At 51.0% G+C, this 18,779-nt stretch overlaps 2 protein-coding genes across 2 annotated transcripts; one reads left to right on the top strand and one right to left on the bottom strand.

The window, feature by feature from the left end:
* Position 1: 1 nt before the first annotated feature.
* CSUI_002729 (loc397781 related) lies at positions 2 to 7,650 on the bottom strand. Its single transcript, XM_068062928.1, has 9 exons — positions 7,017 to 7,650; positions 5,724 to 5,968; positions 5,178 to 5,328; positions 4,252 to 4,389; positions 3,509 to 3,740; positions 2,804 to 2,838; positions 2,049 to 2,141; positions 1,359 to 1,602; positions 2 to 635 (listed from the first exon to the last, which is right to left on the bottom strand). Exons 1-9 carry the CDS (start codon positions 7,017 to 7,019, stop codon positions 499 to 501), a joined length of 1,278 nt encoding a protein of 425 aa, XP_067925097.1. The 5' UTR covers positions 7,020 to 7,650; the 3' UTR covers positions 2 to 498.
* A 3,282-nt stretch (positions 7,651 to 10,932) lies between these two features.
* Positions 10,933 to 18,486, top strand: CSUI_002728 (uncharacterized protein). The gene is made up of 6 exons (XM_068062927.1): positions 10,933 to 11,703; positions 12,322 to 12,617; positions 13,305 to 13,819; positions 14,516 to 14,659; positions 15,305 to 15,552; positions 16,498 to 18,486. The coding sequence occupies exons 1-6, from the start codon at positions 11,440 to 11,442 to the stop codon at positions 16,777 to 16,779; spliced, it is 1,749 nt and encodes a 582-aa protein (XP_067925096.1). The 5' UTR covers positions 10,933 to 11,439; the 3' UTR covers positions 16,780 to 18,486.
* The last annotated feature ends 293 nt before the right edge of the window (positions 18,487 to 18,779 follow it).

Here is an 18,779-nt window from a genome sequence, read left to right as displayed (position 1 = left end):
AAGGACACTCGAAGAGAGGGCGATCCTATAGACAAGGCGTCGAAAAGAACCAACGACACCCACACTGTACACACAAGACACGATGGCGTGGAGAGAAAAACGAAAGTCTGCACTGGGCCTATTCACCCAGACCGGACGCGTGGATTGACGAAAAACAGCGGTTTTGGCTATGCAGCACAGAAGATGGTTGAGTGTTGTCTTCTCGAGAAAAATCTTGTTTGAGAGCTCTACAGTATATATACACCCGAAAACAGATGCTACAGCATTGAAAAACAGACGGACGCACCCACCTGCCGAAAAGAATTATGAACTTCCACTAAAACATATGATCACCCCACTTCGATTCGTTTAGTGTTTGTTGCCAAAAAGTTTTCGCATGAAATGAATTGCCACGGTCATCGATCTGTGATACAAGGGATTTGTAGGCAACCCGTCTGATAGCAGCCGGCGTCGTTTCTTTTCTTTCCTTCGGTCGAAGCTTCACTTTTGCTGAGATGTCTACGCATTCGAGGAAGGCGAGGGAGCATTCCGATGAGCTCCTCTTGTCTTTCTCTCGTTTGCGAGGGCGACGAACTCCGCGCACTTCTCCTCGTTGGAAAAACGTATTCGGTACATTGTCGTGTCTGAGCTGCTCTCTGCATTACATACACATCAGTCCAATGTCTCCACGTCATAGACGAGTAAAATACCACAGTCCCGTCAAGCGAAGCGTAAACTCTCCACACCCACACGAAGCATGACTTCTCTCTGCTGATGTACAAGCTTGTACAGACTCACTACGATAAGTACGAACACACATACACCTACTCACACCTGACCTTGTATTGTAAGGCCAATGCCTTGCAATAGAAACTAACCGAATTGACTGCTTGGAACATGCAGCATGCACATGCCCAACCTCTCTTGTCTATACGCATGGACGTGAATGGTCTTCTACCCTTCAGAGAGCGCAGAGAATGCCCGTACAAGGGCTAATACGGGGGGACTGCCAACTGACGCATCTGTTTTCATTGGCATCCTACGGACTGAGAACAAGCCAAGACGGCGACAGAAATACCTCGATGTATCACACCAAGAAAGCAGCAGGTTCAGCACATCGGCAGCCTCTCAGCCCACAGATATCGTTTATCTGTTAGGTGGGAACCATGCAATGACTCTACGGTTCTACGAAGCGTCTATGAGCATAGATGATGTACCTTGGTATACCTGCATGCGAGGACACGACACGGAAACGTCCCTTTATGAATAAGAAGACAGCAGATCACACCCGTCTCTTCAGAAGAAGCCATGAAGTGGTTGGGAAGAAACCTACACAGACATCCGTCGTCTGGATATCTTCCACCATGCTCACGGCTTACTTGCATCTGTTTTCAAGCCAAGGAATTCAGCAGTGTTCTTTTTCCTCGGGAGTTCTTCGTCTTTTTTCTCAGCTTGCTTTTCGGTAGAATCTTCCTTCAATATCACGCTAGGAGACGCTCTTTGCTGACTTCTATCAAGTGGATGCTGATACTTGACTGATGGAATCAAAGGCGTATTCAACTGGAGACGTCCTGTTCTGTTGACAAAGAAAAGTATTCGCGTTGATCCATCGTCTTCTTCCTTCTGTAGAAACAAATTCATTGGCAAGATCGAATCAGATTAGCTCAGCTTCATTTCTTTTCTACACGGGGAAGCTTCGATTCTACAGCCCCAGGTTTCTGTTGTAATACGACACCAAGACGGGTCCTCTCAGGTCAGCTGTCTTAACATACCGCCGTGAATGGAAAATTCTATCTCTTCTCATGTCGGCAGGGCTGGCCTGCATCTTTAACCTATGTATACGCTGCACATGCAGATGAATGCGTTATACTCTCCTCAAAGACACACACACACATTTGTGTATACACGAATCCGACTATATTAGAAGAGGCATATGTCAATCTCTGAGAGATACAGGGAAGTTGAAAAACAGCGGAGCCCATACCAAGCTACGTATCCAGAGAGCACCACCACTCGGAAGCGGCGCCGAGAACAACTCAAGCACGTAAAGAGCCATGGAGAGAACTCACCTTGCTTGCGGCCATCTGCACTTTTCCATCAAGTGGAGGCTTCGGAACCCACAGCTTCTGAGAAGCATCGAACCGCTGCATGCGGCAATCACGCTGTATACAGACCCACCGCGAGGGAAAGATATTCTGAGTGTATCTCCCAACAGGAATACCACACTAGCAGCTGCTCAATGCAGAAAGTGCGACGTCGGACAGAGAGAGAGCGCAACAAGAAAACTTCACTCCTGGTAAGGTTCAAAAGAACAGGGACGGCTAAAGTGAAAGCTATACACGTCAACAACAGCTCGGCAGGTAACGGCCGTAGGTGTAGATGTACTTGTATGTATGGATAAGTAGATAGATAGATGTCCGCTTTTCCGCGTTCACATACGTATCAAGCATCGGTGGCGGAGACACATATATATATACCATGTGACGGACTCGATGCCTCTTGAAGGACTTTTTCACTGAAAGATCTCCCCGCAAGATAGATGCCTGGAGGCGATTTCAACTCCTCATGAATGAAGCCTTTCTGTGTCGATACCTCAAACTCGACATACATAGCATGGATTGTCTTTAGGCGTAACGGCTAGACAAGATTTGAGGAGATTATTTCTTTCCTATCAGGATGGCGGTGCTGTCTGGACAAGAGGTGAAAGAATGAGTACCTCGCAATCATACGCCTCCTTTAGCCTCTGATGCTTCTACATGCATCTCCTCAGTATCGGCGGAGAAGCCTGAGACTGTAAAAGGCACTCAAGCCGTAAGTAACTTACATCAACAAAGATAACCTCCTCAGCCTCATCGACATCTGCACAGGAGAAAGGATCGAGAACGAGAATATCGACACAAGGAAAGTAAGGAGAAACTATCATGGTTGAGCGGCGCGGTCACGGCAAGGCGTGTTGTACGACAAATCCCAGCCGGGGATGATGTGCATATCGAAACCGAAGCATCTCTCTGTACGTAAGTAGCGTGAGAGAGATATTCAAGTTCACACAGACAGCTTTAGACCCCGGATCTAGATTAGTTGGAGACCAAGACAGACATCCTTATCTGCCCCTGTGAGCGGGATCGTGAGTATTCGTGCGCATGCAAAGTCAAAACAAACGGTAAAGAAAGCTAATCCGTATCCGCTTGGAAAATGATTCATGAAAAACAGATGGGTATCCCGTGTGGAATGCGAGCTTCGAAAGAAGCCCTCAGTATCTAGAGAGACAGGCTGCTCATGATCACGTACAAGGAGACACCGCGCTAGGATGTTGAACAGTCAGTCAGGTCAACGTGTACGAGGTCACAGAGAGAATGTTTATGATGCACGGGGTGGACAAGCTCATCATCTCCACATGCAAAGAGAAAGATAACCCGTACATGTCGAGAACTTCATGTACCCATCCAATATGCATATACTGGTGTATAATTACTTGGGCAGGTGTATCGCTGTATGTCCGTGAGGAGAACATCTTTCATGTATACCTCACCATTGTCTATGACTGTTGGTTCTTCGGGCTGTTGTTCATCCTCTTCATTCTCTCCCCCTGCGGCTGGAGAGATCGATGCTCCGAAAATCGATTTACTAGGAAAGGAAAGATTCGAAAAAAGAGATGGAACTGCTCCACCTCCTTGACCTCCTGTCCCCCCTTCGTTTCCTCCAGGTGCTGTTGTAGCCGAGGAAGGTGAGAGGAAGAAAGATGACTTCTGTGGCTGTGATGTCTGATTGCAAAAAAGAGAAAAAAAGAGAAAGAAACTCCTGTCAGACACTTGCCTGTAGGATGGTTTTGTCTTAAGCAAACAGAAGACCCGAGTGTAAAGACAGAGGGAGACCTTTCCGTCGGCCGGCCGGAACCGGAGTATGACCTGCTTCTAAAGTTGCTCGATAAGCGCAGTGTAAACCCTTACACGGTAACGGTCCCGAGCATTGTGCAAAAAAAAGAACAGCACGCGAGAGTCGCTTGAGGGGAAAAGAACGGAAGGCATACTGAAAGCTCGCTTCAACAAGACACGAAGAAGTAGAGGAATGAAGGCCAAACCACGAAGGAAAAGAAAACGTTGTTCACGTGTTCTTTGACTGCTTTCATGTATCCTTCTTTAAGGAAGTGAAGTTGATGCATGCACTGTGTGATATCGATGGAATCGATATATGTAGAACGGAGTAGCGAATTTGCGACAGTCAGCCGGTAGACCTGAAGAAGAGAAAAGACTGGCGAACAGAATACCATCTTACCAAAGAGAGGAAAGCACTACTGAAGGTCGGAGTTCCTTTGATCTCCGTTCCTTTGAGAATCGACGATGCTGCGCTATCTGCCGAGCTATCTCCTAGGCTTTTCTCCGGAGTTCCGTTCTTATTGGCCTCGTCAGTTTTCTGCATGAACAACAAGGTGTCTACAACAACTTTAAGCACTGACTAACTGTTGATGTTGTAGGAATACTGAAAGTGTGTATAGATGACACTACAGGGAAAGAATGTCATCATACGTAGAGATGTAGACTGTAGTCAGGGTGAAGACTATATCAACCCGGTCCTCCCTCCAGAGGGGATGGTGCCCATGTATAAACGTCCAAGGAGGGATGGCGAAGAGCAACAAAGAGTGTGTAGGTGTGGTCATGCAGCTGAGGAGAACACGCAGAACGAGGTCAGTTCTTAGATCCCACATGCAGGAGAGACTACCGGTCTCTCTACGGGTATACTTGCCGGCTTTCTATATAGAAACAAAACTGTGCATAGAACCATACGGCAATTCCCTCCCTTGAGAGTCACTCGGCCTGTCATGGTCGTGGTGAGACAGTGGGCACCTGAAATGATTGACCTTTCATTGCTCATACCCATGATGTAAGTGGAGCAACCCGAAGACCCAAGTTTCATTCTTTTAGAATCCGTTTAGTACAGAACTAGAGGATGTCTGGACACGATACACACGTTCCTGGGTGGACCGTGGACAGTTCACCCGTATGCTGAAGCTTTCAACTTTCAGCAGATAGCAGAAAAGCCATGAATCCATGGCCCGTCCTTAGTCTCTTCTATCACCACCCTTTGCCTTTTGTGCGTGGCCTCCGATGATGGAGAATCATGAAGACTGCAAGAAATGTGTGTGTTTACTTCTTGCCAACACCCTTGTAAGGCGTCATCCTCGAGAGCTGCACCATCCTCACCTGGGGACCATCTGTTTTCTCTTCAGTCTTTTCCTCCGCTTTTTCAGGAGCCGTCGACGACGTACTTCCTACACCTGCTGGTGTGACGAGCCCTACAGAGGGTTGGTCGTTTGCAGGAGAAGCATTACCTGACCTGACGATGCGTAGACGCCTGTAAGGGACAGCACGCGATATTAACGATCGTACCTTTTTCAAATCCATCCGAACCGGATCCTTTCTTGGTTTTTCTCACCCGACCGACATGAAGAGAAGAAAAAGGGCTTCTTGTCACGAAGTCGGAGTAGATGGTTTCTTGAGAATGAGAAAAGAAAAAGAACAATGCGCCTACCAAGGTAGTAGTGGTATAGACAGCCACGGAAAGACGGCACAAGAGAGATGAGTCAGATACAATCACCAGGGAAACACGGATATTTTCTAAGGTCTACAACACAGGTGCGAAGCGATACAAAGAAACGACAGCGAGAGTGAGAAGCTCGCAGATTCCAGCGAATTCATAGAACGCACGTAAAAAAATACAACGGGCTCTCCGGCTTCTGATCTCCTTACTGTCTCTTTTGTAACGTAGCTGGATCAGCTGGTGCTAAGCCACCATCTCCTGACGACTCCTCTTCGCTCGCGTCTTCGCCACCACCTCGGCCTTCTTCGCGGTCGCGCAGCTCATGTGCTGACAGAGACTGTCTTCTTTTCGTCCCCGCTAAACTTCCTGAACCTTCTTTAGGAGAAGTCGACGGGGACGGGGAGGTAGGCGGGGGGTTGGTCTCGGTGGACGGAGAAGGAGCTTGCACATCAGCCTGGTACAGGAGATAAGCCATAACATCTTGACTGAGGGAGACACTCGAAGATTTGCCTTACAGCTCAACAACTAGAAGGACCTTTTGTATCTCAACATCATGAGGCAGACAGATAGGTGAAGGGTGAACAGGAAATGTGTAGACAACATATGTCTGCTGTTGGAAGAATGACTGTACACAAGGACCAGTGCTACGATGCTTGGCTAGTTAAGTCAACATCCCGGACAACAGGTGTCTTCTTGGGCGTTCAGAGAGCCTGAGACCGGCCAAGGTAGACTTTCACACGGGTCACTTGCGAGTGGCACTGCGCTCCTACATGCCTATATATGACAGGTGGGTACGCCAGGTCGTATCCACATACATGCAGACAAGTGTAAGGTATATACATACGCACCAGTCGCTAGGTACGCTTACATATTTGTTGTCTTCCCCACCACCGCGAGACGTATCCCTCCTCACGGGCGCAGCCGCAGAGACAAAACCGGCTCATTCAATTACCCGGATGGGAATGTCACGGAACCATCCCTAGCTTGCATGCGAGCATATCTGCGTTGTAACGAAAACAACGTCTTATTTCGTGACTATTCCGAGCCTCTTGCTGCCGTCCTCGGCCCTCATAGACCCACATCGTAGCAAAACGTGCGCAGAGAGAAAGGTACGAGAAACCGTTACGGTCTGAAAGGGGAAGGTGAACTGAACACGCAACATAACGAGGGCTCCCGTCTGAGAAGCATGAGAGCTGGCCATCCGGTGTCGGCATGAAATGGAAAAGGAGAAGCTCAAGAGAAAAGACGCGGGCCGGTTTACACGTCAGCAGCTACCCCCAGTGGAAGCTTGGAGCGACCACATGCTTTGTAAAGAGCGCTGTCTTAGGAGTTTTGCAGTTACTATGGCTTCACCATGCCAGGCGGCTCGGTGAAATCGCCTACACCACCGGGTGGAAGAATATTCCGAGACCATGCTGGCGTTGGGATTTGTACCCGTCAGATTGTCTTTGATGGCAAAAGGCAATTACACACTTGCCTAGCTGGTACTTCCGCAGACTCACCATTTTGACTTTGGGTTTGTATTTCACAGTAGGATCCCGAGACGCTTAGGCAAGCCCTCTATAGAACGTGAGTCGGAAGAGCGGGAAGTGGATGACAGAATGGAATGGCCGTAGAGGAGCGAGGGAGAGTCGATGACGTCCCATCAACATGCCACCACACTAGCTGCTGCCTGAGATAGAGTAGTCACTTGGAGTGTACGTACGCATGAAGAGGTTCTCAGTTGACGGCGAGAGATGGTAGTAACCTCTATTGCAAGACGCCCGGGCAAGGTATAAAACCAAAACTGGATTGATGGTCGCGGCTACGACACACTCGGAGAAGATGCGCAAATAACAGCAGAAACGAAAAGACACACAAGAAGCAAAGTGCAGGCGACAACACATCTGAGGTTGTTTTCACAGGACCGAGCACTAGTAGCCTCGCGAAGTGGGAGCTTCGAATGAACCCTACGCCTCCGGTCGGACGCCCTTCACAGCAGCGAGTCTCCCGCCTCCAGCCTTGCACTATGCCTCCCTTTGTAAAGTAGAAAAAGCGACCAGCATACAAGCAAGTTCACAGGACAGACACCACTTCTCAGTCAATTCTTCATATGTGTCTACATTCCTGAAGCTATCCGCGACACGCCTCGGTACTAGAACTCTTGACGCAACGGGAGTCGCAACCCGCAAACGCATGCGCGTTGGAGTAGCGCTGTCCCCTTTCCCCGGCTAGTAACCCTAACAGGTCACATGTTTGGCACGCTATTGTTTGTTGACTCAGATTTCGTTGACGCTCTTGCTGGGGGGAGACTTGTGCTATTCAGATATATGCACAAAGCTAGGAGGCTTAACAGCGACTTTGTTGCACGCTCCAGGTGATTGATTTCTGGCTCTTCCCTGGAAGGAACAGCCGACGGGGTACGGTTTGGTCTCTTGCCTGACCGGACAGTTCGTGCCGGCGCCAGACGTTGGCTTCCAGCGCCACCGAGGCGTTCCGGTGCACAATCATATGTTCCTCCACATATACGAAATGGATGGACTCGTCAGCTGGGAACTCAGGTGTCTATATACGCACCTGCGTATATCTCCCCCCAACATTTGTAGGAGACAGAAAGAGAAAGCACTGGGCAGACGCTCGTATCCGCCTGGCGGGCGAGACACCCGGGGACGCATGTGGGCTCCACACACGGCACAGAAGCGCAGGTGAGGAGCTCTGTGCTGCTTATCCGGAGGGGACAACCAAGTATCCGGGAGAGACTCTTTCCTCTGGACCTCCTCCATACCTCTTTCCTTTCCCAGACAGGTGCGGCTCTCAGAGCCCACCCGTCTGACTGAAGAATACCTGTCCTCTTGTCTTTCCTCGCAAACTTGAGCGACGATGGTGATGCCCGGCCCCACAGTACCACCGAGGAATACTGCACGGCCTCACGGAATCTAGAGGTAGATCTGGGGGCGTGGTCTGCAGCAGTTGTCTACACCTGGTGTTCGGGACGACGCGAGACTCTCAGTCTTCCCCTAACTGCTTTCTCAGCAAGTGTAAACGTCTCTTACAGCCACTGCAGTACGGCTCTGGTCAAAATGGGTGTCCATGGCGCCCCTGGGTTCCGCCCCGATTATGAGTCACCAGGTGAAAGCGCGACAGTTACGGCTATCGGCTCTTCCCTACCTTGCTGACATAGGAGCCAACCTTCTTCTAAAAAAGCAAAAGATGTGTTAGGCGGCTCAGGTGCTTAAACTGCACCGGACGCGCATCGGGATTCCCGAGCGTTCGCTCCATGCCCGAGGGACGCCGCTTTCAAATGACCTGCTGTCGCAAGTCTTCACTGCAAAAAGCACGCACGCGTGGACGGCGAGAAGACACACGAATGGTCAAGGGAGATGTATGGGCACTGCCTGAGCTAATCGCCTAAGCCAGGGGTGCAGCTACAGCATTCGCGGCTTCGGCGATTATCCCTGGCCTCGATCGACGCCTCCTTCTCCCGCCTCGTCACAGCGTCCTCGAAGGCACACAGGGGAATCACTGCCGTGCACTGGGGTGGCCACGGTTTGAGGTAAGGTCACCTTTTCTCTCTCTTGCGCTGCGGTCTTGCCAGGCTCTCCCCGGACCGCAGAGCCAACCACAGAAGTCAGTCCCTCGCTGCTGCTCTGCGATAGCGCAGCGGAACGTCGTGCGTCCCTGGGACACACTAGTGGAGAGGGTCCAATGATACGGCATGGTATTCGTCAAGAGCCCGCGGCGGGACTGCACAGGTGTCGCCATGCCGTGATCCTGACACAGAGTCGCACGAACGGGCGTGAGGAGCAGTGTCCACACGCCTACGAATTATCAGAACTTCGCAGCGCTGTCGTCCCATAGGATACGGTACGACTGAAGAGCATGCGACAGCACTGGCGGCGGCAAACGCGGAGTGGGCCGAAGTGGAAGCCGTGCAGACACACAGAATCCGGGGCTGACTCGCCGGGACAGGGCAGTACACGCGTCTGGCCCTGCCTTTCTCCCATCTCGCCTGAGGCCACATGGGACCGGAGGATGGGTATCCGCGCTCACACCATACAGGCGAAGCAGGCGCCCTGTATCCTTCTGCGACACCATAAGGGAGACCAAGACAAAGGTAGGGATTTCCTGCTGGTGCGGAGCCCACCACCTTTGCTCAAGCCTCCAGTCACGAGGAGTTCGCCAGCTCAGTCCAAGACGAGGCCGTAAAGAAACCTCCGCCCAGGGTATCGAAGTAGACAGGAAAACCGGGGCTGGGAGTGTCAACACTAACTGTCGCCGGGGGGCCAAACAGTTATTCGCTCCTGCCTAGACATGACCAGGGTGACAACGTATGTCTTGCTCCGCGGGTTGAGGTGTGCTTTGTCCCTTTCGTGTGCCTGAGAGCCATGCTGACGGCGAGCATATCCGTGGGAGCCGGGCGAGATCACTACTATGCTGTTGTTTCCATCTTGCGCCCCCAAGTAACGGGTCATTGGTAAAATGTCGAGAACGAGCCGCTTGAGTGATCCAGCTTGTGACCTGGCACAGTAGCGCTGCGATTAGCAGCAGACGGTATTGCCTGTGCCTGTAGAAGGGTTCAGCTTGTGACTCACTTCCTCCTTTTCCGTAGAGCTCTCTTCGGCCGCACGAAGACGCGCGCCCTGCTTTGCAGCCGCATATGTGCCCCTGCGTATGTAAGCGGGTCGTTGGCCGCATACCCTGGAGGCTGCAGAAGCAGAAGGTTAGTTTGCGGAGCAGATCACTCCTTGGGATACAATGAGTCGGAAAGACGGAGCTGTCGTAGTCGCTGCTGTTATCTCGCGGGAGCCAGGAGTTCAGAATTGGGCCCTCCTCGTCATTTCTCCGTGTTTACGACACTGCCCGGATGAAGTAGATTATGAATTGCCAAGACGAAGTGCCACGAGTGGACGCACCACGGCTGTTTACCTGCTTTTCCAGTAGGGCGAGAATCCCTACTGCAAACCAGGGGCCTGTGGGAAGCTGTGCAGCGTACACTTTGCTGCAGAAGCACTGGGGGGTTGGGGCTAAGCGCCTGGCGGTGTCGACTGCAGTCGTTCAGACTACTGCACGTACAAGTACAACCAGACAAGCTGTCGAAGAGCCTGTGCTATTGCACAAAATAAGGGAGTGTCTAGCGCAATACTGCCCAAGCCGACCCCTACAGAGCTACCACGAGTGCGGAGCGCCCTCCAGGGTGCCTGTCGGAATTCTCTCTGACGTGGAGGATTTCCGGATGCGTGTGTCGGCGCGTGTTGCGCGCGCCGGGCACTCCGCAAGGGGCAAAGGGGGCGCTGGGGTCGGGTTGCAGATCTCCAAGCAGCCTTCGTGCCTCCATCTAGCCGCCCTGCATAGCCGCCACCCGTCGCTAGCGACGCACCATGTCGTCCGCTCTTCGTCCCCTACAAGCTGAAATGCCATAAGGACCGTGCCCAAGGGTCCAATTTGTGGGCTTTACTAACCCTGACCGGCTGTTTTCTCACGGTATCTTCGTTTGGAGGTTGATTTGTGCGCGGGTACATTGCGGGAGCCTCGGGAAGGAGGCCCCTGGTCATTCCATCAGTCGACGGAGTTCGCTCTGCCATGCTTGCGGTCTATTTCCTGGAGTGTCTGTTCACACTGTTTCGGCGTCGCTTTCCTAGCGACGTGGAACTTTCCGTGTCTCTAGTGAGCTTCGTTAAAGAATCCTGCCGAACAAGGTGCGATGCTGAGTGGATGAGGCTGGGACCAACCTTCAGTCGTTCTTTTTTCTCTGGGGTCGAGCTAAAGCCGAGTACGCCTTTGAACTCAGTGTCGCCGCCCACTCTTGACTCTCCGAAGGCTCGGAAATACTCCAGTCGGCTGCATTCACTGTAGGGGTCGGTCCGTTCGTTTGTCTTATTCTGCGGGCCACTTGGTCTTGTATCTTCTATTAGTGTCTCTCCAGGGAAGCTGGTCCCTTGAGAGGCCATGGCGCTTCCTCGCGGTCTCCAGTTTTCAGGCCCTCCCGGCGCGTGTCTTCAGCGAATAGTCCCCGTTTTCATTTTTTCCGCGTTGGCACTGACGGTATTTTTTCCTTTATGGAGTGTATGCGAAGCGAGAAGCTTCTCAGCCGCTGTCTCAGAGCAGACAGAGGCTTCTAAGGAGCCCAGCGACGGTCCAGAGAGAACTCGTTCAGGAGAGCGCTGGTCGTCTCTTCTGAGTTTTTTCAAACTATCCGCGTCCGCAGGAACCGTGAGTTGGGACTCTCTCCCCGCCAGGAAATCATAGTCGGCGTGCGAGACACGTTTCAGATGTTCCTGGCCCGATAACGATTTCGAGAGGGTTTTGTTAGAAGCCAGGGCAGTCGCAAGCTACAGATAGCAGAAGAACGCCCGGGGCTTTTTTTAAGGAAATGTCAAGAGAGGAACAAGCGTGTGACGTAGTTCTTGTTACCTCGGCTGTTTTGTCCAAGAGTTCGCTGAGGTCCGGCGAACCCGTCAAGGAGGGACGTTTCTGTCTCACGTACTCAACCGTGCAGCCCGTCATCTCGTTGCAGTGCCCACGAACTAATGAAAAGAGCTGGGCTCCTTGTTGTGGTTCTCGAGACTCTGAGCTTCATCCCCTTTGTGAAATTTTCCTGGTCTTTCGTCTCGCTGCTAGCACTATTGGATCTTCCTTATATTTCGATATGAGACAGACCGCCTTTTCACCTGTGATAAGCAGATTCGTCCAGGGCTCTCCGTTTTGTGCCTTGCTTTCCTCTATTCCGCTTTTCTTCTTCCTAACCCTTTATGAGATGATAGCCGCAGAAGGGTCAGGTCAGAAGTTTGTTGGTCTTGCCCTTCGGTCGGCCTTTGCTCTTGTCTTCAGGAGGATGATGCAGATCGTCGTTTAGAAGGAGCTACTGGAGAGCAGCTGACGGCTTGGGCTGCAGATCCGGCGGCGGCAAATTTGTCTCCTTCATATCCGGTCACGATGGAGACTTGTGGACCAAATTTCCAAGGGAGGCTTTATCCTCTCTCAGGGGAGCATACATCACTCCCCGAGAGTATTCGACCTAGTTACGCGGCGCACGTTCCGGACTACCACAAGAGTCGAGAAGCTCTGCGGAAACAAATGGTGGATTCAGGACGTTATAAGTCTATCAGTATTCTTACGATACAGTGGTAAGGCGTCTCCTTACAGGACTAGTTGCTCTTCTTGCTTGCTGCCATCGGCATCCTCGTGCACGTAGTGGAGGGGGCACCTGGTACCACATGTTGCAGAAAACAACGAGGTTTCAGGGAGAAAGGCCTTTTGTTTACATATTCTCATACGCGGCTAGATCGAAAAGTTGAAGTAGATCCTACATATACTTCGTCCTATATATATCCTCTTTACACAAGAAATGAAAGCGAGCGTAGAGTTGCTAGTGCAAATGTTGCACAGAGCTTGTCTTTGTCCATCCGAATGGATTTTCCATACAGATGGAAATCATCTGACATGGTGGTTTATGTGTGAAGGTTGGGCTTGTTCTAGAAAGAAGACGATCACTGCTCTGTTCGGTTGCGACCAGTTGACTGGGAGGGGATAGGAGTGCTTTGTTCTCTCTCCGAAGTACAGTCCGTAAAAGCTCCGTTGCTTGGCCTCAAGTGAAGTGCGTATGCAATTCTTTCTCTCTGTAGGAGCGTGTCGTCGTTACAGGCTGGTGTGCTGATCTGTTCTTCGTGTGAGTGAGTAGGAGCAGCAGGACTCGTGCCTTCATGTACCTGCGCGCTTATGTCTGTACCTAGTTTCAGCCTACGTTGGAGTCTGAGATGCTAACTCTATCGTATGCCTCATGTAGCTTTCTGCTGTGGTTTATTTCACCTCAGGAACGCGGAGTTTTTGGACCCAAAAGCGTGGGACTTCTTGCAGGCAGTCATTCCTGGAAATGGGCAGAAAGTTGATGTAAACAGTATCGATGCTGTAGCTATAACGCTACAAGAGAATGTTGCTAGATCACATGGGAAACATATGTCTTTCCGCAATCACATGGCTGACGGCTTGAATGCCCTGAGCAGAGAGCGGACGTGGAGTGGCGAGAATGCTGCACATGTTGAGCTGAGTAATATCATCGGCACAAAAGCAGGAAAGGCTCCGAATACTCAGAGTATATACCTTCTGTGGAGAAATAGTGTCCCTGTACCTGATGTTTCGCCGTGTGAGTGGGCCTTCCAAAAGAGAGAAAAGGGTTTCGTCGCTGTCTCAGCACATTTCGAAGGAGTAGGGAGAGTCTTGATCGTCGGTTCTCATCTTCCTACACCGAATCAGAATGGGAAAGTCTTCACTCAGACTCTCATGAAGAAGCTGGAGGAGAAGTGTGTTCCTCGGGAGTTCAGAGGTGTAGGTAAGTTCTTGTTGACCAGTGTACTAAGGATGTTTCAAGACGATGGCGGGGCCTGGGCTGCTAGGAAGTCCGTATATATATATATATATTTATAGCTCAAGGCCTTGTGGTTTCAAAGAGAACATAAACTTTTCGCATAGGGGAACTAGCTTTCATTCAGAAGTATCTCGAAGATATTTCATCAAGGAGTCATTTTCCTATGGGGTTCTCTGTCATTTGTATTCTTTTTTTCCTCACTGTAGTGTTCGTTGTCGTGCGTATTCCTTGTTGTTTTTGTCACTACGGTGTTCTTAGGGCGACGCAGTTGCTGATAAGTTCCATAGATGGCTGTTGCCGTCGGACTGTGGGGCGTTGACGAGTTAACGCCGCATGTTGGTGTCAGTCTTCGCTGGCAGCTTCGGTCGCAGAAGGACCCAGAGACTGGTAGTATTCGCGCAGGCCAGTTGCTACTCCACAAGTGTGAGGCTGTTCTTTCACATGTAGGTTTCTTCGAGGAGAGAGATAGATGTTCCGGAAGACAGCGACGTACCTGATGCGTCGTGTCCGCATACCTGTGTGCTAGCATCGTGCAAGACAGTAGACATGCAGTGAAGACGTAAAGGCTCTGACGCGTTTAAGGACAGAGGGCGAGGGGGCATGCTGGATAGTTCCTTTTAGTGAGTCCTGTTTTTACTCCACTTCTCGTGCTGTACGCAGGCCTCAACTACTTCACAGCCGGGGTCATTCTGCTTGGTGACCTGAACACCCGTTTTTCTGATACGTCGGCTTTGACGGTGTTGAGAGAAGCTTCGAGATCTGAGGAGTATAGAGATTTGTTTGCAAGCCCTGTTTTAGTGCCTGGTAAGTCGTGGCCTAACGCACTTCGGGCTCCAAGTCTTTTTCGTTGGTTAGTCAGATCTAATATGCCACCCCGTCTCCTCCCTCCCGGCAGTACACCGTAGCACTAGGCAGTGTATTAACAGAGTCAGATTCCAGTGTGCTTTATCGTATCAGTACAAGGGACTCTTGTAGGCGGGTAGCACCAGTCAGCTTTTGTCCGTTGCTCCGTCACGGACGTAGCAACAGTCCCATCGGAAGGTGGGGGGAGGGGGGAAACCCTTCATCATGTTCGTCTGCTTGCTAGGGCCGCGCTGAGCTACACTCTTTTTTCGCCGTGTTGTGATGGGATTGTCATGTGGCCCGTGGCCTGGAACTAGTCTCAAAAAGCAAGCAACAGTCACTCCTGCGCACGGGGAGTGACTCTCAATCGTGCTTTTTCGATGACAGTGCTTGGGGGAGGTTCTCCTTGGCCTTTTGTATGCTTTCCAGCCAATCAGCAGACACACTGCGTCAAGGCTTTACACGTGTTTCTGTTTTCAAATTGTAGGGGACCCGCTGTTTTTGATAGGTGGAATTCGCGTCTGGTTAAACGCTCCTCTGACTTTCTTTTCACCCCCCCCCTCCCGTGGGTTCGTTCTGCGCGTGCGCGTGTGCATGTGTACGCAGATTTGGAGAGAGCTGCTCAAGCCCTGCTCTATATTATGGATTACGGGGGTCCAGACAAAGACGAGCGCTTTTCCCCTCTGCTCTGGGCACTCGACACATTCGGAGGATCCGGAGAGATTGACGGGACAGAGAATGATATGCGGTCGGTCTTTGTTGATTATGGGTTCGAATACACCAATGCATGCTACCCTGGGTCCTTCTCGTACAGCTGGCAGAAGAGTTGCAGCCCACCACATCTGTTGGAGGGGGTAAGTCTTTCACATTCTTTTTTCTTCTTCTGACACCACTGGCTACTTGCTGGAAGATTAATAGCTCTGTACACGATGTCTTGCTTAGTTAGCTTGAGATCATAATCTGTCATTTTCTCGTAGGGGTGACCGTGAGATATTTCCGGAACGAACTGTTGGGGGGGTGGGGTGTGTGGGGGTCTCGTCATTCCAGTAGGAGTCAGCAGGTCTTCGGTGCTTCTTCAGAAAGGGTGTGAGACGTAGTCTAGAACTGCTGAATGACGCAAAGTAGAATAGAAAAGGAGAAACGTAGAGCGGCGAGGGTGAGGTGGTACTGTATGTCAGACGAAGTTCGCTTAGAGCTCATTCACTGAGTCTATCTTCATTGGCTGGTGAGCCCTCGGCTGAGGTGGCCGCCGGCACACGGTGTGCGAGTGATCCTGGCTCGCAACACTGAATTGCAGAATGTCAGGAAACTCTGCTGTCCTCAGAGGCTGGTGGCTGCGACAGGATCGATAGTTTTGGTTGGAACAGTTCATGCATGTTGCCCTCGTTTGTTGAGATGGCTTACGGGTGCGGTACACATGAAATACAAAGAAAGAGAGACGGTCGGTGCTATCAACCATGTGAAGCGGATGGCGGGGGTGAGAGATGTTCTGTTGGGAAGGACTGATATCAAGGTTTCTGCAATCACGAGGTTGCTTTCCTTCTCACCCCTTTTATTCATTGCTTTTCCTGAGTGCTTTTCTTGAGTTGGTGCTGCTAGCCATTTCGGGGAGTGTGCTACACATACAATTGTCTCAGGTAACGGGTGAAAGAACACATACTACGTTCCGTTTTACTCACCAGTTATGCGTGTGTGTGTCTAGACTTGTCTGATTTCGAAGAGGCAACCATTTCATCTGTGGTGACTACTAGTTTCAATAAGCCCAGTATGCTGGCCAAATTTCTTGCGCTTTTCTTCAGGCTCCTCGTATGGGCTTCGCATGCATCAGCAGGGCATCGAGGAGAAAACCGGCAAAAGCAGGCTTCTTGGATCGAGTTACAGTCCGCCCTCCGCCGAGAGTTTCAATGAAACTGCGCCCTCCTGAAGGTTGTCCTGTAGCTGATTCCTTCCTTACGTTTTCTGGCCAGCTAAGAAACTTGAATAGTGATCACCTTCCGCAGGCTTTTGTTATACAAATCCTCCGACTCCGCGGGGAGGGGAGTGTCCATGGTGTACCAGGGGTTCAAGATACAAGGCTGTAAACACTGGACTAGTCGTGCGCCTCCTCTTTTTTCTTGGAAGCTATTCTAATCCTTCCTTTTCATGAGTTAAGTGAGAAGGGGTACGTGCATACATATACACATACGTATTCATTGTCCTGGTATCCGTCCTCCCTTAGTGGTGAAGATAGTGCGATCCTCTTCGTGGTAAGAAAAGCGTGATCTATCCCCGCGTCTGTCAGTCAACGGCTACTACTACTACCGCTACTACCCAGATAAGGTATCAGCCGTCTGCGCACACATCGCTAGGGAATTTTTACTCAGTTTAGTAAACAAAGGTCGAGTAACTCCTGTTACCGCTTGGGAGTTTCTCATCTCTCTGGTGTGCGCGGACTATTTATATAGGCGCATACGGAACCCGTTGGTTGTTGGTTGTACGTTGGAGTGCGACGCTCGACCCTTGGCCCCTCCTTGTTTCAAAGTCGTAGGAGGCGGAAAGTTCGTGCCTGGGCTTCTGCGTTTTCACTTTAAATGAGCGAGAGGCTTTGCTTCTCGTGCGAGAGTTGTCGTGTGGTTTCTCTATGTCCGGGGAGTGTTTGTGTGGCGGTCACTTTCCCTTTGAAGCCGGCACTGAGAAGCTTAGCTTGGAGTAGCTCAAGCAGGGGGGCAGAGCAGAGCGTATGGAGTCATGGTAGGTTAATAGTAGTAGTAGTAGCAGTCGAAGTGGTATATCACTCCAGCAGGGGGCTGAAATACACCAGCTAGGCAGTCTTTGTCCGGCGTCACCTCGTCCTAGAGAGACGGGGGCCCATCCGAGATGATGCTTCATGGTGCCGTCGTGCTAAAGCCACTTTGAACGGGGTACGGAGGGTGTCTCGCCCGAAGCTGGAGAAGATAGACGACGATGACGTTGTTGTTGTTGTTTGATGTAGTAGCAGCTGCACTCAGTCAGGGGGGAGACGAGTTAAAGCCTTGCCTGCCGTCATAAACCTGAGTACCAGCAGCGAGCTTGTATACACAAGACGTGACCACCGTTGTCTTACTTCCGCGCTGGTTGGGAACTCGGTATATTCTATCAATGCACCCGCTCTGGACCCTTTGTTTCTAGGGCTACCATTCAGGGTCTCGTTTCGAAGAATTCCCCGCTCAGCATGGTGTCAACACCATACCAGGTTCATCAGCGCGGCTTCGTGGTTGAAAGCTGACCGGCAGCTAGCGAATGCTGCAGTGCTTCTCCGTGCGGAGGGGCGAGAGAAACAAAGGGGGGGGGAGGGGGGCCCCGATGTCTTTTCCGGACTCTCCTAGTTGATCGGGAGTGTCGAGTTTTTCACGCAGTTGAAACAAAAAAGCAGAAGCTCGGATGCTGATCGTAGAACGCACTGAATAGCTCAGAAAGCTTTTGTGTATGTGGTTGGTGTATTGTATCAGTGCTCAAAACACGTGTGTCTGGTTGTCCACTTTCTTTTAATCGAGGCATGCGAAAATGCGACTCGCCTGTGGTATGAAGCTATATCATTTTATTACCGTTCATATGGATGTTTGGTTATTCGATCAATTTCTGTTGTGTCGAGCGCTTCAGCAGGTGCATGTGGTGACGTAGTAATCATGTGTGGGGGTCGCCTCTTGCCTCACGAGCAATAAACGAATGTGGCTTGTGCAGGTGGACATGTGTATCTTCTTCAATAACTGTCTGTGCTTGAGAATCAATGATACATACAACAACCGGGACAGCTATTAACTCTTCACCGGGTCACGAGAAACCGACCAGTCGGTTGACAAGACAAAGGCAGCTGAGCCGGTTGGTTTTCTTTTCCAGTGGACTCCTGCCGTTTGTTTTCCAACTGCAAGCTACGCTCGGGGGTGCTGACTGCCCCCCGTAGCGAGAGGAACGCCCACGGGTGTCTAGTCACAACAAATCACTACTCGCAGCTCGCTATGTCTAGACAACAAGCGAATGAGCCATCGAAGGAGTCAAAAAGAGATCCACAGAGGGGAGTAGCACCACCCAACCCCGCGCCGTTTTGACTCCTTCGATGGCTCAT

Source organism: Cystoisospora suis, assembly GCF_002600585.1.
Source record: "Cystoisospora suis strain Wien I chromosome Unknown contig_1144, whole genome shotgun sequence".
NCBI lineage: Eukaryota > Apicomplexa > Conoidasida > Eucoccidiorida > Sarcocystidae > Cystoisospora > Cystoisospora suis.
Note: the sequence above shows the minus strand (reverse complement) of the source record. Positions and strands in the feature narration are given on the sequence as shown.